Source organism: Hyperolius riggenbachi, chromosome 7 (assembly GCF_040937935.1).
Source record: "Hyperolius riggenbachi isolate aHypRig1 chromosome 7, aHypRig1.pri, whole genome shotgun sequence".
Classification (NCBI taxonomy): domain Eukaryota; kingdom Metazoa; phylum Chordata; class Amphibia; order Anura; family Hyperoliidae; genus Hyperolius; species Hyperolius riggenbachi.
Genome location: NC_090652.1, coordinates 325,624,354 through 325,649,190, shown reverse-complemented (window position 1 = coordinate 325,649,190; position 24,837 = coordinate 325,624,354). Strand labels below are relative to the sequence as shown.

Below are 24,837 nucleotides of genomic sequence, written 5' to 3'. Positions count from 1 at the left end.
GGCTCTTGGCCGAGTCACTTATATCTCCCGCTCCGCGGGAGATAGCCTACAGTTCATCAAACACATTAACTCATTAGGTTTCCAGAGGTTAGTCATACTTGTATTATTGGTGATTCTGCAGATCATCCATAATCAAGTATACATCTGTATTGTTGATGATTCTGCAGATCATCAACAATCAGATTCTCTCTGTGTGCTGACACCGATCGTTACACTAGGGATTGGATGGCGATCAGGGATGGACTTCTGGTTCAATTCCCTATAATCGCAACACAGCCTTAAACTACCGTCCTTCTTTCTCACGCACACAATGGGTGAAGAGTATGATGATTTTGATTCTGCAATCCATCCGCGGTTCAACAGATCTTGCAGATATTCTTTCACCTCCTGGTGTAGTGGTCTTGGCACGGACATGTAAGTTCTTCTAACTGGTGTATTGTCTTTGTCTTTGGCGCAGTTGTAATTGTAGGGATGGGATACATCCGACATCAGAATCATCTTTGGCGAAGGCGTGGCATTCCTCCCTTAGCATTGTTTTGACTACCAGTTGATCTTCCGCCGGCAGGTGGTCTATAGGTACTGGTGGATCCCAGTGTTCTTGATGAGCATAGCTTACCGGCCTTGTGTTTAACTTGTCCATTTGACCTTCTGGCCCTGTTCTGGATGACTGCAGACTCTGCATCACTGGTCGGTTGGTTACATTCACTGATTCTTTTGGTTTCACCAGAGCTGGGTATGATGTCTTGATGGGCTCAAGGCACCCAATGCTAGTCTGACTTGGTAAGATAATGTCTCGCTGGGTTGTGTTCCAAACTGGGATGGATAATTTAGGAAACTGTCCCTTTTGGAGTGACACTAATATTTCTCCGATATACAGTCCTTCTGGCACAACATGAGCCCCATCCGGTGTAAACAATACAGTTTGCCCTTGCAGTGCTGGTTTGGCATGAGCCCTACATCTAAGATAAGTCACAGTGTTTGCCTGAATTCTTTGGCTCTTGGTACCAGTCTTTAGTGCAGTACAAGTTTCTCTCAAGCTGGCTTGTAATTTATTCACCAGGATTTCTGCTTTGGGGGTTGGTAATTCCAAGGCGGCTCCTAGTATGTCCACGAACCCTGTAATGTTTCTCCTTCCTTTGCTAGCTGTCTCCTTGAAGAGTTCTTCTATGACGTTGTATCCAATAATTGGCGTCTCTGCGACTTTCTCATCTGCTGATACCACAAGTGGCACTACTAGTTGTTTGGTGTTATTAGTCCCAGCTGTTAGTTTAAAAACTACCTCAATCCACCCAGAGAAATTGACAGTCTTCCAACAGAAGACCTCGGGCCCCAGAAATTCCTCTAAAGATCGGACCACTGTATGTGGCAGGACCCGCTGTCTCCAGTTCACATTGATGATGCTCACCTGAGAGCCCGTATCCCATAGGGCTTGGACAGGAGTATTGTCTATTTCACAGTTCACAAGGCACCTTTTCCCAACAAGACTCAGTAACTTGCTGTTCTGTCTCCTAGCCGTGTTGTCTACCTGAGTTGGTACTTGCTCAGCCACCTGTAGGGACCTCTGATTTTCACAGTTAAGCCCTCTGTGGACAGACTCTGAATTTCCTCTACCAGTCATGGCACTGATGATGATTTTGGAGTTTTCTGGCTTACCACTTACAGGGGGTGCACTTTGGGACACAGGGTGGATTATAGAACAGGTTACTGTCGGTCCCTCGACAGCAACCCTCTCCCGTTTAAATGGTCTGGTTTGGGTGTTTTGCAATTTCTTGCTCTATGTCCAGATTGCCCACAGTTGAAGCAATGATCGCAGGCACTTCTCTGACCGAATTGACAACATCCCTTACTTGTACCCACTTTTACCTGAGGCCCTCGGAATGGATTGGGTGCTTGAACCTTGAAGAAGTGTCTTCATCTCTAGCATCTCTTTTTGTATCTGTAGCATCATCTTCTCCAGTTCAGAGTTGCTCTTAGATGGCTGTTGACTTGTTGAGCTACTTGCCTGTGGTGGAGACCAAGGTGTTGTGTTGGCAGTTGTTGTCAGGGCACTGGGTTCCGGCTGACACTGTACGGCATTAGACTCACATTCTTTCCTCTTCGTAATACTGCTGTGCTGACTTTTCTTTTGCTTCTGCTCCCTTTCCATCTCCATACTAGCGGCTTCATTCATTTTCTCTATGAGCACCTCATCTAGAATGGAAGGGTCATCTAAATACTGCTTTAATTGGAATTTGATGTGGTCGTTTCTCAATCCAGTACCCACCGATCTTAGAAATTTCTTATGTATCAGCTCAGTCCCAAAATGTTCTTCAGAGCCTTCACCCTGAGAGACAAATAGCAACCGATCCTTCAATTCAATTGCTCTGAACAGGAAATTCTGTGGAGTTTCATCACTTTTCTGGTAGAAAAAAAACAAAGTCTTGTAAAAGTAATACCTTTTAATGGCTAAATGATAAAGTTAAATGATGCAGCTTTCTGGGATCTAGTCCCCTTCTTCAGGCATATTTCCAGATGTTAGCTGAAGTAAAACACTGATGCAGGTAAATAGTAAACACAATGATGGCAGTTGTGCTGGTTGCTGTTTAGCAGTTAGATGTCAGGTGATCAGCAGGATGGAGCCAGTGAACTTATGCAAGCACACATGAAATCTAGCAGGTTTCTGAAGATAGTGAAGCCAAGTCAATCATGTCGCATAAGGAGTCATGAATCCCATTCCACAATTTAAACCCTCTGTTAATGTCTTAAACATCTTCATAAATTTGTACTCGGAAATCTTTCTTGCTTGTTCATTTTTGAAGTTGCCCTTAAGAGTTAACTTTATGTTTGCCTGAGGTAAAATGATTCCTGAATACGACATGCCTCATCACCATGGTGATAACTCTAGAAACGTTATTAAAGACAGGAGATAAGCTTAGTGAATTAAGGCCATTGTGGGATTTCAGTGTGGTCCAATAATATGTGTAATTTTCTACAGCTGAATCAGACGCTCTGACTATAGCCATGGCCAGGGCTGGAGTTACCATAAGGTAGTGTAGGCACATGCCTACAGGCGCCTGGTGATGGAAAGGCAGCTCACTCTCCTCCCAGAGCACCTCCCTCCCTCCTTCCTTATGCAGAGTCCCGAGCAGAGTGTGAATGAGAGGTTACTCTCCCGGCTCTCAGCATTCCACTGATGAGATCTCCCTACAGCTGGGGGCACCTCTAGATACTTAATACTGAGGGTTCCTCTGGCTACCTAATATTAAGGGGCACCTGTAGCTACCTATGACAGGCAAGGGAAATAATGGAGAAGTGACAGCTGGGACAGGCAGCACACTTGCAGTGCAGTTAGGCGGGGTTTGTTGGTTCATGGAGGGCGGCGTCTAACATGCCAGGACATCTGTCCCCATAGGCTTCTGTGAGGTAAATCCGGGCCTGGCTGCATGGAGGGCGGAGTCTAGGGTGCCAGGACATCTGGGCCTCTAGGCTCCTGTGATGTAGATCCGGGCCTGCATGCATGGAGGGCGGAGTCTAACATGCCAGGACATCTGTCCCCATAGGCTTCTGTGAGGTAAATCCGGACCTGGCCATGGATTCAGTGATTTTTTTATCCCCATAGGGCCGTAGGGAAACCTACTGCCTGTGCCTAGTGGTCTAGTTGTCTTCCCACAATATTCTCTGATGATCTAGTAGCCCCCCATCCCCTGTAATATTTTCTGGTGGTCAAGCAGTCTCCCCATCCCCTACAGTATACCCTTGTGGTGGTCTCCCCATAGTATTCCAGCAGGTGGTCTGGTTGTCCTCCTCATTAGCGCCCACTATATGCTGATTTATGTGCCCAGCGCGGGGGGGGGGGGGGGTTGTTTGTCTACTGCAGCTCTGTTATATTGCCCTGATGCCGGCCCTGGTTGCATGGTCTTGGTCTACAGATTGTTATATTTCATGACTGTCTGTCGCCCCCTCAGTCAGCTGTGCAGAATGGATGTGGACCCCCCCATAGCCTCTGCCTGTCTCTGGGGTCCCGGGGGTCCTGAAGTCTATTGTTACACCAGAGAGGACCTGTATTGATCTTCTCCTACTTTCTCCTCCAGGTCCGGGAGTGCCCATGGTGACCGTACACAGCACCAGCAACCCAGCAGGTGAGTGGAATAATCTGGTGACAGCCGGACAATGCTGGGGGGGACGAATGAGTGTTTATCTGCTGCTAGGACAGCTTTACTAGATATATCCAAAGACCAGAGACATTCTGAGGCCTCCAGATTCCATAATGACCCCAAAGTTCTCTGTTCTCACTCAGCTGTGAGGTCAGTGCTACACACACGGCAAGTACACACAACATTCAGTGCATACAACATACAGGGACTGCGACATACAGTGCATACAACATACAGGGACTGAGACATACAGGGAATGCAACATACAGTACATACAACATACAGGGACTGAGACATACAGGGAATGCAACATACAGTGCATACAACATACAGGGACTGAGACATACAGGGAATGCAACATACAGTGCATACAACATACAGTGCATACAACATACAGTGCATACAACATACAAGGAATGCAACATTCAGTGCATACAACATACAGGGACTGCGACATACAGGGAATGCAACATACAGTGCATACAACATACAGTGCATACAACATACAAGGAATGCAACATACAGTGCATACAACATACAGTGCATACAACATACAGTGCATACAACATACAAGGAATGCAACATTCAGTGCATACAACATACAGGGACTGCGACATACAGGGAATGCAACATACAGTGCATACAACATACAGTGCATACAACATACAAGGAATGCAACATACAGTGCATACAACATACAGTGCACACAACATACAAGGAATGCAACATACAGTGCATACAACATACAGTGCATACAACATACAAGAAATGCAACATACAGTGCATACAACATACAGGGACTGCGACATACAGGGAATGCAACATACAGTGCATACAACATACAGTGCATACAACATACAAGGAATGCAGCATACAGTGCATACAACATACAGTGCATACAACATACAAGAAATGCAACATACAGTGCATACAACATACAGTGCATACAACATACAAGGAATGCAACATACAGTGCATACAACATACAGTGCATACAACATACAAGGAATGCAACAAACAGTGCATACAACATACAGTGCATACAACATACAAGGAATGCAACATACAGTGCATACAACATACAGTGCATACAACATACAAGGAATGCAACATACAGTGCATACAACATACAGTGCATACAACATACAAGGAATGCAACATACAGTGCGTACAACATACAGTGCATACAACATACAAGGAATGCAACATACAGTGCGTACAACATACAGTGCACACAACATACAAGGAATGCAACATACAGTGCATACAACATACAGTGCATACAACATACAGTGCATACAATATACAAGGAATGCAACATACAGTGCATACAACATACAGTGCATACAATATACAAGGAATGCAACATACAGTGCATACAACATACAGTGCATACAACATACAAGGAATGCAACATACAGTGCATACAACATACAGTGCATACAACATACAAGGAATGCAACATACAGTGCATACAACATACAGTGCATACAACATACAAGGGGCCTGATTCACAAAGCGGTGCTAACAGTTAGCACGCTGGTGAAAAGCCCTTTATCATGCCTAAACTCAGTTTAGGCATGATAAGTTTAGGCATGATAAGTTTAGGTGTGATAAGTTTAGGCATGATAAGTTTAGGTGTGATAAGTTTAGGCATGCTAAGTTTAAGCGCCAACTGCGTTAGCACCGCAGTGCACAGCTGATCAAAAGTTTTACGCTAGCAAAGACTGGTGCACTTTGTATAAAGTTTAATGGCGCTGCTTTGCGTGCGGGACTTTGCAAGCGATCTAAACTTATCTAAACTTAGCATGCCTAAACTTATCACACCTAAACTTATCACACCTAAACTTATCACGCCTAAACTGGCTTTTCACCAGCATGGTGCAATGGTTATCATGCCTAAAGTCTTTTAGGCATGCTAACTGGGTTAGCACCGCTTTGTGAATCGAGCCCAAGGAATGCAACATACAGTGCATACAACATACAGTGCATACAACATACAAGGAATGCAACATACAGTGCATACAACATACAGTGCATACAACATACAAGGAATGCAACATACAGTGCATACAACATACAAGGGGCTCGATTCACCAAGCGGTGCGAAGTGTTAGCACCGTGGTGAAAAGGCCCTTATCACGCCTAAACTCAGTTTAGGCATGATAAGAAGGGCTTCGCGCGAAGTTACCGTGCGTACGCGCGTTCGCGCGTAGGCGCGTAAGTGCGCGCGCAGCACCCGACGCTTCGCGCGAAGCTCCCATTAAACCCTATGGGACTTTGCGCGCGCTCTCACGCGCGTACGCGCGAACGCGCGTTCGCGCGGTAACTTCGCGCGAAGAGCAGGAAAAAGCGGTGATAACTCAGTGGTGAAAAGGTCATCACGCCTAAAGTCCTTTAGGCGTGATAACTGAGTTATCACCGCTTGGTGAATCGAGGCCAAGGAATGCAACATACAGTGCATACAACATACAGTGCATACAACATACAAGGAATGCAACATACAGTGCATACAACATACAGTGCATACAACATACAAGGAATGCAACATACAGTGCATACAACATACAGTGCATACAACATACAAGGAATGCAACATACAGTGCATACAACATACAGTGCATACAACATACAAGGAATGCAACATACAGTGCATACAACATACAGTGCATACAACATACAAGGAATGCAACATACAGTGCATACAACATACAGTGCATACAACATACAAGGAATGCAACATACAGTGCATACAACATACAGTGCATACAACATACAAGGAATGCAACATACAGTGCATACAACATACAAGGAATGCAACATACAGTGCATACAACATACAGTGCATACAACATACAAGGAATGCAACATACAGTGCATACAACATACAGTGCATACAACATACAAGGAATGCAACATACAGTGCATACAACATACAGTGCATACAACATACAAGGAATGCAACATACAGTGCATACAACATACAGTGCATACAACATACAAGGAATGCAACATACAGTGCATACAACATACAAGGAATGCAACATACAGTGCATACAACATACAGTGCATACAACATACAAGGAATGCAACATACAGTGCATACAACATACAGTGCATACAACATACAAGGAATGCAACATACAGTGCATACAACATACAGTGCATACAACATACAAGGAATGCAACATACAGTGCATACAACATACAAGGAATGCAACATACAGTGCATACAACATACAGTGCATACAACATACAAGGAATGCAACATACAGTGCATACAACATACAAGGAATGCAACATACAGTGCATACAACATACAGGGACTCGACATACAGTACATACAACATACAGTGCATACAACATACAGTGCAGAGAACATACAAGGAATGCAGCATGCAGTGCATACAACATACAGTGCATACAATATACAAGGAATGCAACATACAGTACATACAACATACAGTGACTCGACATACAGTACATACAACATACAGTGCATACAACATACAGTGCATACAATATACAAGGAATGCAGCATACAGTACATACAACATACAGTGCAGACAACATACAGTGCAGACAACATACAAGGAATGCAGCATACAGTGCATACAACATACAGGGACTGCGACATACAGTACATACAACATACAGTGCATACAACATACAGTGCATACAATATACAAGGAATGCAACATACAGTGCATACAACATACAGGGACTGCGACATACAGTACATACAACATACAGTACATACAACATACAGTACATACAACATACAGTGCATGCAACATACAGTGCAGACAACATACAAGGAATGCAACATACAGTACATACATCATACAGTACACGCAACATACAGTACATACAACGTAGAGGGAATGCAACATTTAGGACCTACAGCATACAGTATATACATCATACAGTGTATATGTTACGGCCAGAACCCGAAGTGTGGCCACTTCTAGTTCTGGCCGGCCACTTCGGGTTCTGGCCGGCCAATTTGCGAAGTGGCCGCAGCACAGCGGCCAATGTTAGAAATGCAAAGCTACACTTATTTTACGGCCGTCTCGCTGCGGCCAAATGTATTAAAAGTTGCTTAAATTTAATTAAATATAGCCGGCGGCGATGTGATAGATGAAGCCGCCGGCTTTCGCACTGCCTCCCCCCCTATTCTCCCCCCCCCCCGCCTCTCTCCTTGTCCCCGCCTTCCATACAATACGGAGCCCCCGGGAGAGTCGTTCATCGCGGCAGGGGAAGCAGAGCGGGGAGGCTGCAGACATTGCTTCTGCCAGCACCCGCTCTGCAGGAATGTCAGGATTCCCCTGCCGCGACGAACGACTCTCGGGGACACGCGTGTCCCCGCCCGGCTGCTCCGTATGTCGTATAGGAGGCAGGGAGAGGAGAGAGGCGGGGGGGGGGAGGAGAAGAGGAGGCAGTGCGAAAGCCGGCGGCTTCATCTATCACATCGCCGCCGGCTATATTTAATTAAATTAAGCAACTTTTAATACATTTGGCCGCAGCGAGACGGCTGTAAAATAAATGTAAACTTTCCATTTCTAACATTGGCCGCTGCGCTGCGGCCACTTTGCACATTGGCCGGCCAGAACCCGAAGTGGCTGGCCAGAACTAGAAGTGGCCACACTTCGGGTTCTGGCCGTAACATATACAATATACAGTACATACAACATACAGTACACACAACATACAGTACATACAACGTACAGGGAATGCAACATACAGTATATACATCGTATGGTACATACATCATACTGTACATGCAACATACAGTGCATACAACATACACTGCATACAACATACAGTACATACATCATACAATGCATGCAACATACAGTATATACAACATACACTGCATACAACATACAGTACATACATCATACAATGCATGCAACATACAGTATATACAACATACACTGCATACAACATACAGTACATACATCAAACAGTATACCTCATACAGTACACGCAACATACAGTACATACAACGTAGAGGGAATGCAACATTTAGGACCTACAGCATACAGTATATACATCATACAGTGTATACAATATACAGTACATACAACATACAGTACACACAACATACAGTATACATCATAGAATACACACAACATACAGTACATAAAACGTACAGGAAATGCAACATACAGAACCTACAGCATACAGTACACACAACATACAGTACACACAACATACAGTACATACATCATACAGTACATGCAACATACAGTACATACATCATACAGTACATGCAACATACAGGACACATAACATGCAGTACATACAACATACAGTACATACATCATGCAGTATACATCATACAGTACACACAACATACACTACATACATTCGTCATGTTTTTCCTGTATAAATCGTTGGTTGTTACGATAAAAAATGTCAGTTAAATATATCATATAGGAGACACACACAGTGATATAAATATATCATATAGGAGACACACACAGTGATATAAATATATCATATAGGAGACACACACAGTGATATAAATATATCATATAGGAGACACACAGTGATATAAATATATCCTATAGGAGACACACACAGTGATATAAATATATCCTATAGGAGACACACACAGTGATATAAATATATCCTATAGGAGACACACACAGTGATATAAATATATCATATAGGAGACACACACAGTGATATAAATATATCATATAGGAGACACACACAGTGATATAAATATATCATATAGGAGACACACACAGTGATATAAATATACCATACAGGAGACACACAGTGATATAAATATATCATATAGGAGACACACACACAGTGATATAAATATATCATATAGGAGACACACACAGTGATATAAATATACCATACAGGAGACACACAGTGATATAAATATATCATATAGGAGACACACACAGTGATATAAATATATCATATAGGAGACACACACAGTGATATAAATATATCATATAGGAGACACACACAGTGATATAAATATATCCTATAGGAGACACACACAGTGATATAAATATATCATATAGGAGACACACACAGTGATATAAATATATCATATAGGAGACTCACACAGTGATATAAATATATCATATAGGAGACACACACAGTGATATAAATATATCATACAGGAGACACACACAGTGATATAAATATATCATACAGGAGACACACACACAGTGATATAAATATATCATATAGGAGACACACACAGTGATATAAATATATCATATAGGAGACACACTCAGTGATATAAATATATCATATAGGACACACACACAGTGATATAAATATATCATATAGGAGACACACACAGTGATATAAATATATCATATAGGAGACACACTCAGTGATATAAATATATCATACAGGAGACACACACAGTGATATAAATATATCCTATAGGAGACACACACAGTGATATAAATATACCATACAGGAGACACACAGTGATATAAATATATCATATAGGAGACACACACAGTGATATAAATATATCATATAGGAGACACACACAGTGATATAAATATATCATATAGGAGACACACACAGTGATATAAATATATCATATAGGAGACACACACAGTGATATAAATATATCATACAGGAGACACACACAGTGATATAAATATATCATATAGGAGACACACACAGTGATATAAATATATCATACAGGAGACACACACAGTGATATAAATATATCCTATAGGAGACACACACAGTGATATAAATATATCATATAGGAGACACACACAGTGATATAAATATATCATATAGGAGACACACACAGTGATATAAATATATCATATAGGAGACACACACAGTGATATAAATATATCATATAGGAGACACACACAGTGATATAAATATATCATACAGGAGACACACACAGTGATATAAATATATCCTATAGGAGACACACACAGTGATATAAATATATCATACAGGAGACACACACAGTGATATAAATATATCATACAGGAGACACACACAGTGATATAAATATATCCTATAGGAGACACACACAGTGATATAAATATATCATATAGGAGACACACACAGTGATATAAATATATCCTATAGGAGACACACACAGTGATATAAATATATCATATAGGAGACACACAGTGATATAAATATATCATATAGGAGACACACACAGTGATATAAATATATCATATAGGAGACACACAGACAGTGATATAAATATATCATATAGGAGACACACAGACAGTGATATAAATATATCATATAGGAGACACACACAGTGATATAAATATATCATATAGGAGACACACACAGTGATATAAATATATCATATAGGAGACACACACAGTGATATAAATATATCATATAGGAGACACACACAGTGATATAAATATATCATATAGGAGACACACACAGTGATATAAATATATCATATAGGAGACACACACAGTGATATAAATATATCATATAGGAGACACACACAGTGATATAAATATATCATATAGGAGACACACACAGTGATATAAATATACCATATAGGAGACACACACAGTGATATAAATATATCATATAGGAGACACACACAGTGATATAAATATATCATATAGGAGACACACACAGTGATATAAATAGATCCTATAGGAGACACACATAGTGATATAAATATATCATATAGGAGACACACACAGTGATATAAATATATCATATAGGAGACACACACAGTGATATAAATATATCATATAGGAGACACACACAGTGATATAAATATATCATATAGGAGACACACACAGTGATATAAATATATCATATAGGAGACACACACAGTGATATAAATATATCATATAGGAGACACACACAGTGATATAAATATATCATACAGGAGACACACACAGTGATATAAATATATCATATAGGAGACACACGCAGTGATATAAATATATCATATAGGAGACACACACAGTGATATAAATATATCATATAGGAGACACACACAGTGATATAAATATATCATATAGGAGACACACACAGTGATATAAATATACCATATAGAAGACACACACAGTGATATAAATATATCATATAGGAGACACACACAGTGATATAAATATATCATATAGGAGACACACACAGTGATATTTGAGAAGTGATATGAAGTTTATTGGATTTACAGAAAGTGTGCAATAATTGTTTAAACAAAATTAGGCAGGTGCATAAATTTGGGCACCACAAAAAATAAATGAAATCAATAATTAGTAGATCCTCCTTTTGCAGAAATTACAGCCTCTAAACGCTTCCTGTAGGTTCCAATGAGAGTCTGGATTCTGGTTGAAGGTATTTTGGACCATTCCTCTTTACAAAACATTGCTAGTTCATTCATGTTTGATGGCTTCCGAGCATAGACAGTTCTCTAACTCACACCACAGATTTTCAATTATATTCAGGTCTGGGGACTGAGAGGACCATTCCAGAACGTTGTACTTGTTCCTCTGCATGAATGCCTTAGTGGATTTTGAGCAGTGCTTAGGGTCGTTGTCTTGTTGAAAGATCCAGCCCCGGCGCAGCTTCAGCTTTGTCACTGATTCCTGGACATTGGTCTCCAGAATCTGCTGATACTGAGTGGAATCCAAGCATCTCTCAACTTTGACAAGATTCCCAGTCCCTGCACTGGCCACACAGCCCCACAGCAGGATGGAACCACCACCATATTTTACTATAGGTAGTGTTAGATCCTGTTCTAATCACCTTTTTCCGGCACCAGCAACTTCTTATAGTTGCGTCTCACAGACTGTGAGATAACTTGACTCTCAACACAGCAAGCAGGAGATAGACTTTCCTCAGGCTTCTTCAATATTTAAGGAGTTTATTCAGGAAACATATATACAAATATAGTCCATCATATCCTGGCAAAGCAGATTACCATGTTGCGTTACAGCTGCATGAGTACCTTCCTGCTGAAGATACCCAGGTCTTCTTGTATCTACTCTATGTTACATCTAGACTACCTATGTACAGCATACATTATATCAGATTACAGAAAGGAATGAACATACTTAGAGGTCCCAGTCAGCCTTGCGAGCTATTGCGAAAGTAAAGAGCAGAACGAGCTCCCATAGCTCACTCACCTTTTAATACCGACTAGGAAAGAGTTAAATATGACATCATCTTCGCCATCCCCTAGACCAGACTATTGGTGGATCCACCGGCGTACCTACCGGGGATGCAACCCCCTCAGCCGCAGGGGGGCCCGGGGCTGCTCTAGGGCCCGCTCACTGTGCGCGGGGGGAGCGCTGCTCTGGACCCCCCAGCAAGGTGCTCAACTGGCCGCAGCGTCTAATAGACGCTGCGCCAGTTCATTCCCCGCTGCCCCGCTCCAGCAGCCTGCATAGTCTCCGGCAGGCAGAGCAGGGCTACGGCAAGATGGCCGCCGAAGAAGCCCTACACTGGAGACTATTTGTGTCTCCAGTACAGGGCTTCGGCAGCCATCTTGCCGTAGCCCTGCACTCTGCCTGTCAGCGCGGGAGATGTGCTGCAGGAGGACTCGGGGAGCTGCGAGCCAGATGCCGGGAGAGGAGAAGACTTCTGTCAGGTAAGTGAATTGTTTTTTTTTCACAGGTGCATTTTTTTTCTAGTGTCTGCTGCCTACATTGTGATTTTCAGGTGTCTGCTGCCCTCATTGCGATTTTCAGGTGTCTGCTGCCCACATTACGATTTTCTGGTCACTGCTGCCCTCATTGCGATTTTCAGGTGTCTGCTGCCCTCATTGTGATTTTCTGGTCACTGCTGCCCTCATTGCGATTTTCTGGTGACTGCTGCCCACATTACGATTTTCTGGTGTCTGCTGCCCACATTATGATTTTCTGGTGACTGCTGCCCACATTGTGATTTTCTGGTGTCTGCTGCCCACATTACGATTTTCAGGTGTCTGCTGCCCACATTGCGATTTTCAGGTGTCTGCTGCCCACATTATGATTTTCTGGTGTCTGCTGCCCACATTACGATTTTCTGGTGTCTGCTGCCCACATTACGATTTTCTGGTGTCTGCTGCCCACATTGCGATTTTCAGGTGTCTGCTGCCCACATTGCGATTTTCTGGTCACTGCTGCCCACATTGCGATTTTCTGGTCACTGCTGCCCACATTGCGATTTTCAGGTGTCTGCTGCCCACATTACGATTTTCAGGTGTCTGCTGCCCACATTACGATTTTCAGGTGTCTGCTGCCCACATTACGATTTTCTGGTCACTGCTGCCCACATTGCGATTTTCAGGTGTCTGCTGCCCACATTGCGATTTTCAGGTGTCTGCTGCCCACATTGCGATTTTCTGGTGTCTGCTATCCACATTGCGATTTTCAGGTGTCTGCTGCCCACATTACGATTTTCTGGTCACTGCTGCCCACATTGCGATTTTCAGGTGTCTGCTGCCCACATTGCGATTTTCAGGTGTCTGCTGCCCACATTGCGATTTTCTGGTGTCTGCTATCCACATTGCGATTTTCTGGTGTATGCTGCCCACATTAGGATTTTCTGGTGACTGCTGCCCACATTGCGATTTTCTGGTGACTGACTGCTGCCCACATTGCGATTTTCTGGTGACTGACTGCTGCCCACATTAGGATTTTCTGGTGACTGCTGCCCACATTACGATATTCTGGTGACTGCTGCCCACATTACGATATTCTGGTGACTGCTGCCCACATTAGGATTTTCTGGTGACTGATGCCCACATTAGGATTTTCTGGTGACTGCTGCCCACATGGCGATTTTCTGGTGACTGCTGCCCACATGGCGATTTTCTGGTAACTGCTGCCCACATTGCGATTTTCTGGTGAACTCTGCCCACATTACGATTTTCTGGCCCACATTATGATTTTCTGGTGAACACTGCCCACGTTACGATTGTCTGGTGAACTCTGCCCACATTACGATATTCTGGTGAACTCTGCCCACATTACGATTTTCTGGCCCACATTACGATTGTCTGGTAAAATGCTGCCCACTTTACAATTAATTTACAGTGAAACGCTGCCCCATTACGATTATTTGGCACCTATGGGGGGGGGCCCATCCAAATATTCGCAGGGGGGCCCAGTGATTTCTAGTTACGCCCCTGGGTGGATCCCCTCGTGATGTCATCATCCACACCTACTCGATTAATATTCAATGAGGCATTTGACATACATACAGGAATGTGGATATTTATAAAACATGGCTGATGTTTATTGTTCTAGTGGCGTACATGCCCAGGTCAGGGAGACCCGTGGCCTTGTCCATAGAACAGCTTCTTGGTATGTTCTAGTTCTGACAGAACTGAAGATTTTCTCTCTAAGAGAAAATCCCCTTAAAGGGCAGGTCTGCTCCTCAAGCCTTTTTTACTAACTCAGTCCAAATAACTGAGGCCTACTTAAATTATAACAGGTAGCAGGTGTTTTTCTTGGAATGCTTTTGTAAGGAACTCACCTGCTGGCTCCTGCGGTTTTCCGTCCTCGGCATCCTGGCACTTCCTCTTCGCTGCGTCGATCTTCCTCTCGCTCCGCCTCTGGCATCCATGGCAACCAGGACGCTCGGGGAGTCCCTCATGATGTCACATGACAGGCGTCTGCCGGCAGGCGCCCCTCCTACTCACTGAGACGCAGGAGGGTTTAGTGTCAGCTGACTCTGATAAAAGCCTGACAGGGATTGGTTGTTGTGGGTTGGGGCCGGCTTTGGTCAGGCTCTAAGTAACCCCCATCTGACATTCAGTCCTTGCCCGTGATAGCAATCAGTACGCTGGTCTGCTGGGCTCTTTGTCACTCTGTGATAAATTTGTTATTGTATTTCAATGCGACTTTACTACTCAATTATTGTATATTAATGCGACTGACTGACTGACTTTAGTTTTGACCCTAGCTTTACTGTCCACTCTCTTGCCTAGTCATTTGTACCTCAGCCATCTGACCACTCGTGTATGACCTTAGCCTGTTACCAACCTAGCCTTTGTCACAGCCTATTGTACCGCAGCCATCTAATATCTCATGTATGACCCTAGCCTGTTATCGACCTAGCCTTTGTCTCAGCCTATTGTACTGTAGCCATCTTACCACTCGTGTATGACCTTAGCCTGTTACCTACCTAGCCTGTGTCTCAGCCTATTGTACCACAGCCATCTAATATCTCATGTATGACCCTAGCTTGTTATCGACCTAGCCTTTGTCTCAGCCTATCGTACCGTAGCCATCTGACCACCTGTGTATGACCCTAGCCTGTTATCGACCTAGCCTTTGTCTCAGCCTATCGTACCGTAGCCATCTGATCTCCTGTGTATGACCCTAGCCTGTTATCGACCTAGCTTTTGTCTCAGCCTATTGTACCGTAGCCATCTGACCACCCGTGTATGACCCTAGCCTGTTATCGACCTAGCCTTTGTCTCAGCCTATTGTACCATAGCCATCTACTATCTCGTGTATGACCCCAGCCTGTTATCGACCTAGCCTTTGTCTCAGCCTATTGTACCGTAGCCATCTGATCTCCTGTGTATGACCCCAGCCTGTTATCGACCTAGCCTTTGTCTCAGCCTATCGTACCGTAGCCATCTGATCTCCTGTGTATGACCCTAGCCTGTTATCGACCTAGCTTTTGTCTCAGCCTATTGTACCGTAGCCATCTGACCACCCGTGTATGACCCTAGCCTGTTATCGACCTAGCCTTTGTCTCAGCCTATTGTACCATAGCCATCTACTATCTCGTGTATGACCCCAGCCTGTTATCGACCTAGCCTTTGTCTCAGCCTATTGTACCGTAGCCATCTGATCTCACGTTTATGACCTTAGCTTACATTTTATACTACGATAAATCTGAGCCTCAGTATAAACGCCTTGTACCAAGCGTGATAGCTTGATACAGCTAAGCTGCATAATGCCCCTTGTTATTCCCAAATAACTAAATTTTAGTTTAATCAGTCCACAGCACCTTATTCCAAAATGAAGCTGACTAAATGTGCTTTAGCATACCACAAGCGGCTCTGTTTGTGCTGTGGGTGGAGAAAAGGCTTCCTCTGCATCACTCTCACATATAGCACCTCCTTGTGTAAAGTGTGCCGAATGGTTGAACGATGCACAGTGACTCCATCTGCAGCAAGATGATGTTGTAGGTCTTTGGTGCTGGTCTGTAGGTTGACTCTGACTGTTCTCACCATTAGTCGCTTCTGTTTATCCGAGATTTTTCTTGGTCTGCCACTTCGAGCCTTAACTTGAACTGAGCCTGTGGTCTTCCATTTCCTCAATATGTTCCTAACTGTGGAAACAGACAGCTGAAATCTCTGAGGCAGCTTTCTGTATCCTTCCCCCTAAACCATGATGGTGAACAATCTTTGTCTTCAGGACATTTGATAGTTGTTTTGAGACCCCCATGTTGCTACTCTTCAGAGAAATTTAAAAGAGGAGGGAAACTTACAATTGACCCCCTTAAATACTCTTTCTCATAATTGGATTCACCTGTGTATGTAGGTCAGCGGTCACTGAGCTTACCAAGCCAATTTGAGTTCCAATAATTAGTTCTAAAGGTTTTGGAATCAATAAAATGCCAACAGTGCCCAAATTTATGCACCTGTCTAATTTTGTTTAAACAATTATTGCGCACTTTCTGTAAATCCAATAAACTTCATTTCACTTCTCAGGGATCACTGTGTGTGTCTCCTATATGATATATTTATCTGACATTTATTATCGTAACAACCAACGATTTATACAGGAAAATCATGACGGTTAACAAGGTTGCCCAAACTTTCGCATCCCACTGGGTATATATATATATATATATATATATATATATATATATATATATATACAGGATCTTCTCAAAAAATTAGCATACTGTGATAAAGTTCATTATTTTCTGTAATGTACTGATAAACATTAGACTTTCATATATTTTAGATTCATTACACACAACTGAAGTAGTTCAAGCCTTTTATTGTTTTAATATTGATGATTTTGACATACAGCTCATGAAACCCCAAATTTCCTATCTCAAAAAATTAGCATATTTCATCCGACCAATAAAAGAAAAGTGTTTTTAAAACAAAAAAAAGTCAACCTTCAAATAATGATGTTCAGTTCTGCACTCAATACTTGGTCGGGAATCCTTTTGCAGAAATGACTGCTTCAATGCGGTGTGGCATGGAGGCAATCAGCCTGTGGCACTGCTCAGGTGTTATGGAGGCCCAGGATGCTTCGATAGCGGCCTTAAGCTCATCCAGAGTGTTGGGTATCGCGTCTCTCAACTTTCTCTTCACAATATCCCACAGATTCTCTATGGGGTTCAGGTCAGGAGAGTTGGCAGGCCAATTGAGCACTGTAATACCATGGTCAGTAAACCATTTACCAGTGGTTTTGGTACGGTGAGCAGGTGCCAGGTCATGCTGAAAAATGAAATCTTCATCTCTATAAAGCTTTTCAGCAGATGGAAGCATGAAGTGCTCCAAAATTTTCTGATAGCTAGCTGCATTGACCCTGCCCTTGATAAAACACAGTGGACCAACACCAGCAGCTGACATGGCACCCCAGACCATCACTGACTGTGGGTACTTGACACTGGACTTCAGGCATTTTGGCATTTCCCTCTCCCCAGTCTTCCTCCAGACTCTGGCACCTTGATTTCCGGATGACATGCAAAAGTTGCTTTCATCCGAAAAAAGTACTTTGGACCACTGAGCAACAGTCCAGTGCTGCTTCTCTGTAGCCCAGGTCAGGCGCTTCTGCCGCTGTTTCTGGTTCAAAAGTGGGTTCATGCTTCCATCTGCTGAAAAGCTTTATGGAGATGAAGATTTCATTTTTCAGCACGACCTGGCACCTGCTCACAGTGCCAAAACCACTGGTAAATGGTTTACTGACCATGGTATTACTGTGCTCAATTGGCCTGCCAACTCTCCTGACCTGAACCCCATAGAGAATCTGTGGGATATTGTGAAGAGAAAGTTGAGAGACGCAAGACCCAACACTCTGGATGAGCTTAAGGCCGCTATCGAAGCATCCTGGGCCTCCATAACACCTGAGCAGTGCCACAGGCCGATTGCCTCCATGCCACGTCGCATTGAAGCATCCTGGGCCTCCATAACACCTGAGCAGTGCCACAGGCTGATTGCCTCCATGCCACGCCGCATTGAAGCATCCTGGGCCTCCATAACACCTGAGCAGTGCCACAGGCTGATTGCCTCCATGCCACGCCGCATTGAAGCAGTCATTTCTGCAAAAGGATTCCCGACCAAGTATTGAGTGCATAACTGAACATCATTATTTGAAGGTTGACTTTTTTTTTGTTTTAAAAACACTTTTCTTTTATTGGTCGGATGAAATATGCTAATTTTTTGAGATAGGAAATTTGGGTTTTCATGAGCTGTATGCCAAAATCATCAATATTAAAACAATAAAAGGCTAGAACTACTTCAGTTGTAGTGTAATGAATGTAGAATATATGAAAGTCTAATGTTTATCAGTACATTACAGAAAATAATGAACTTTATCACAATATGCTCATTTTTTGAGAAGATCCTGTATATACACAGAGAGACATACACACACACACACACACACACACACACACGTTATTCAGGGGCCCTGCAGTTCCCAGCCTCAGGGGCCTTGCTGTTCCTGGCTCAGGGGCCCTGCAGTTCCCATCCTCAGGGGCCCTGCAGTTCCCAGCCTCAGGGGCCTTGCTGTTCCTGGCTCAGGGGACCTGCAGTTCCCATCCTCAGGGGCCCTGCAGTTCCCAGCCTCAGGGGCCCTGCAGTTCCCAGCCTCAGGGGCACTGCAGTTCCCATCCTTAGGGGCCCTGCAGTTCCCAGTCTCAGGAGCCCTGCAGTTCCAATCCTCAGGGGCCCTACAGTTCCCAGCCTCAGGGGCCCTGCAGTTCCCAGCCTCAGGGGCCCTGCAGTTCCCAGCCTCAGGGGTTCTGCAGTTCCCAGCCTCAGGGACCCTGCTGTTCCTGGATAAGGGGCCCTGCAGTTCCCAGCCTCAGGGGCCCTGCAGTTCCCAGCCTCAGGGGCCTTGCTGTTCCTGGCTCAGGGGACCTGCAGTTCCCATCCTCAGGGGCCCTGCAGTTCCCAGCCTCAGGGGCCCTGCAGTTCCCAGCCTCAGGGGCACTGCAGTTCCCATCCTTAGGGGCCCTGCAGTTCCCAGTCTCAGGAGCCCTGCAGTTCCAATCCTCAGGGGCCCTGCAGTTCCCAGCCTCAGGGGCCCTGCAGTTCCCAGCCTCAGGGCCCCTGCAGTTCCCAGCCTCAGGGGCCCTGCAGTTCCCAGCCTCAGGGGTTCTGCAGTTCCCAGCCTCAGGGACCCTGCTGTTCCTGGATAAGGGGCCCTGCAGTTCCCATCCTCAGGGACCCCGCTGTTCCTCACCTCAGGGACCCCGCTGTTCCTGGCCTCCGGGATCCCGCTTTTCCTGGCCTCCGGGACCCCGCTGTTCCTGACCTCCGGGACCCCGCTGTTCCTGGCTTCCAGGACCCCGCTGTTCCTGGCCTCCAGGTCCCCGATGTTGCTGGCCTCCAGGTCCCTGATGTTCCTGACCTTAGGGGCCAACTGCTCCAGTTTATTATACATGTTTAGGGTGTTGAGATCTGCCCCTTTCATTATCAGAGCACTCCATTATTATTCCTCTTCCTCCTGTTAGGTGAGAATAATTTGAAATGCTATTTACTTACTTTATCTGCACACAATACAATAAAAAATCTAATATTGTTTTTATTTTTGTAGATTTTTATTCCATTGAGGAGAATTTGGTGTTGCGAGATGTCATCTCACAGAAAGAGATCTTCCACAGCGCCATAAAGACAATAACCATCGGCGATTACGGTGAGCGAGGGTGGGGCTGGCACGGAAGGGCAGACTGCTGGTATCAGCAATTATGGTAAGCAGGGGAGGGGCTGACAAGGAAGGACAGAGTTTTGGCATCGGTGATTAGAGTGAGCGGGGGTGGGGCTGATACAGAAGCACAGAGTTTTGGCATCCACAATTACGGTGAGCGGGGGTGGGGCTAACAAGGAAGGACAGAGTTTTGGCATCCACAATTACTATGAGCAGGGGCGGGGCTGACACGGAAGGACAGAGTTTTGGCATCAGTGATTACGGTGAGCGGGGGTGGGGCTGACATTAAAGGACAGAGTTTTGGCATCAGCAATTACGGTGAGCGGGGGTGGGGCTGACACAGAAGGACAGAGATTTGGCATCAGTGATTACGGTGAGCGGGGCTGACATTAAAGGACAGAGTTTTGGCATCAGCAATTACGGTGAGCGGGGGTGGGGCTGACACAGAAGGACAGAGTTTTGGCATCAGTGATTACGGTGAGCGGGGGTGGGGCTGACATTAAAGGATAGAGTCTTGGCATCAGCGAATACGATGAGTATGGTGGGGCTGATGAGGAAAGGGATAGACATTGGTTGGGGTAGGATTAGGTTCAGGATTTGGGGTAGGATTGGGTTTTGGATTTAGGGTAGACATTGGTTTAGGGTAAGGTTGGGGGTAGGACTCGGGGTAGACATTGGTTGGGGTAAGGTTGGGTTTAGGACTCGGGGTAGACATTGGTTGGGGTAAGGTTGGGTTTAGGACTCGGGGTAGACATTGGTTGGGGTAAGGTTGGGTTTAGGACTCGGGGTAGACATTGGTTGGGGTGAGGTTGGGAGAAGGACTCGGGGTAGACATTGGCTGGGGTAGCACTGGGTTTAGGACTCAGGGTAGACATTGGTTGGGGTAAGGTTGGGTTTAAGACTCGGGGTAGACATTGGTTGGGGTAAGGTTGGGTTTAGGACTTGGGGTAGACATTGGTTGGGGTAAGGTTGGGTTTAGGACTCGGGGTAGACATTGGTTGGGGTAAGGTTGGGTTTAGGACTCGGGGTAGACATTGGTTGGGGTGAGGTTGGGGGAGGACTCGGGGGAGACTTTGGCTGGGATAGCACTGGGTTTAGGACTCGGGGTAGACATTGGTTTGGGGTAGGATTGGGGGTAGGATTGGTAGGAAAGGGTTGTCTCTCACATCCAATATATTTTCTTTCTCTTTTTTTAGAGCTGCCACTGAGATTGTCATATCCTCGGGACTTTACAGAGCAGAACCAATATCCTCTTCTCCTCATTGTGTAAGAATTTCATTCATCTATTAAAACAGAATCACAACACAGAGAGCAACCTATGGACTGACAGTGCAAATCCCCCATCAACGAAACACGAGTGTGTGTGTGTGTGTGTGTGTGTGTGTGTGTGTGTGTGTGTGTGTGTGTGTGTGTGTGTGTGTTTTCAGTTTGTGTGTGTATGTTTGTGTTTGTGTTTAGTGTGTGTGTATGTGTCTGTTTGCGTGTGTTCAGTGTGTGTGTGTGTGTGTGTGTGTGTGTGTGTGTGTGTGTGTGTGTGTGTGTGTGTGTGTGTGTGTGTGTGTGTGTGTGTGTGTGTGTGTATTCAGTTAAGGCGATTACGTTAGTGGTGGAAGCAGAGATGATGACATTGATGATGAGAGTGGAGGTGGGGATGAGTGTGAAGGCGATTACGTTAGTGGTGGAAGCAGAGATGATGACTTTGATAATGACATTGATGATGCGAGTGGTGGTGGTGAGGAGTGTGAAGGCGATCACGTTTGTGGTGGAAGCAGTGATGATGACATTGATGATGAGTGGCAGTGGTGATGAGTATGAAGGCGATGACATTAATGGTGGAAACAGTGATGATGACATTGATGATGAGAGTGGTAGTGGTGATGAGTATGAAGGCGATTACGTTAGTGGTGGAAGCAGAGATGATGACATTGATGATAAGAGAGGTGGTGGTGATGAGTGTGAAGGTGATTACGTTGGTGGTGGAAGCAGAGATGATGACATTGATGATGCGAGTGGTGGTGGTGATGAGAGTGAAGGTGATTACGTTGGTGGTGGAAGCAGTGATGATGACATTGATGATGAGAGAGGTGGTGGTGATGAGTGTGAAGGTGATTACGTTAATGGTGGAAGCAGAGATGATGACATTGATGAAGAGAGTGGTAGTGGTGATGAGTATGAAGGTGATTATGTTAGTGGTGGAAGCAGAGATGATGACATTGATGATGAGAGAGGTGGTGGTGATGAGTGTGAAGGTGATTACGTTGGTGGTGGAAGCAGAGATGATGACATAGATGATGCGAGTGGTGGTGGTGATGAGTGTGAAGGTGATTACGTTGGTGGTGGAAGCAGAGATGATGACATTGATGATGAGAGAGGTGGTGGTGATGAGTGTGAAGGCGATTACGTTAGTGGTGGAAGCAGTGATGATGACATTGATGATGAGAGTGGTGGTGATGAGTGTGAAGGTGATTACATTAGTGGTGGAAGCAGTGATGATGACATTGATGATGAGAGTGGTGGTGGTGATGAGTGTGAAGGCGATTACGTTAGTGGTGGAAGCAGTGATGATGACATTGATGATGAGAGTGGCAGTGGTGATGAGTGTGAAGGTGATTACGTTAGTGGTGGAAGCAGAGATGATGACATTGATGATGAGAGTGGTAGTGGTGATGAGTGTGAAGGCGATTACATTAGTGGTGGAAGCAGAGATGATGACATCGATGATGAGAGTGGCAGTTGTGATGAGTGTGAAGGTGATTACGTTAGTGGTGGAAGCAGTGATGATGACATTGATGATGAGTGGCGCGATGGTGATGAGTGTGAAGGCGATTACATTAGTGGTGGAAGCAGAGATGACGACAATGATGATGAGTGTCGGTGGTGATGAGTGTGAAGGCAATTACGTTAGTGGTGGAAGCAGTGATGATGACATTGATGATGAGAGTGGTGGTGGTGATGAGTGTGAAGGTGATTATGTTAGTGGTGGAAGCAGTGATGATGAGATTGATGATGAGAGTGGTAGTGGTGATGATTGTGAAGGCGATTACGTTAGTGGTGGAAGCAGAGATGATGACATTGATGATGAGAGTGGTGGTGGTGGTGATGAGTGTGAAGGTGATTACGTTAGTGGTGGAAGCAATGATGATGACATTGATGATGAGAGTGGTGGTGGTGATGAGTGTGAAGGCGATTACATTAGTGGTGGAAGCTGAGATGATGACATTGATGATAATAGTGGCGGTGGTGATGAGTATGAAGGCGATTACATTAGTGTTGGAAACAGTGATGATGACATTGATGATGAGAGTGGTAGTGGTGATGAGTATGAAGGTGATTACATTAGTGGTGGAAGCTGAGATGATGACATTGATGATAAGAGAGGTGGTGGTGATGAGTGTGAAGGTGATTACATTAGTGGTGGAAACAGTGATGATGACATTGATGATGAGAGTGGTAGTGATGATGAGTATGAAGGTGATTACATTAGTGGTGGAAGCTGAGATGATGACATTGATGATAAGAGAGGTGGTGGTGATGAGTGTGAAGGCGATTACATTAGTGGTGGAAACAGTGATGATGACATTGATGATGAGAGTGGTAGTGGTGATGAGTATGAAGGCGATTACATTAGTGGTGGAAGCTGAGATGATGACATTGATGATGATAGTGGCGGTGGTGATGAGTGTGAAGGTGATTACATTAGTGTTGGAAACAGTGATGATGACATTGATGATGAGAGTGGCGGTGGCGATGAGTGTGAAGGCAATTACGTTAGTGGTGGAAGGAGAGATGATGACATTGATGATGAGAAAGGTGGTGGTGATGAGTGTGAAGGTGATTACGTTAGTGGTGGAAGCAGAGATGAT

The 24,837-nt window shown here is 44.4% G+C and overlaps 1 protein-coding gene across 1 annotated transcript in view; it reads left to right on the top strand.

Annotated features, from left to right (window-relative positions):
• Positions 1-24,837, top strand: part of DPP10 (dipeptidyl peptidase like 10) — a 647,445-nt gene that overhangs the window by 481,739 nt on the left and 140,869 nt on the right. Inside the window, exons 17-19 of the mRNA XM_068247444.1 lie at positions 4,071-4,118; positions 20,864-20,962; positions 22,171-22,240. Of these exons, the coding sequence (XP_068103545.1) occupies positions 4,071-4,118; positions 20,864-20,962; positions 22,171-22,240 (217 nt within the window). The remainder of the gene's footprint in view (positions 1-4,070; positions 4,119-20,863; positions 20,963-22,170; positions 22,241-24,837) is intronic.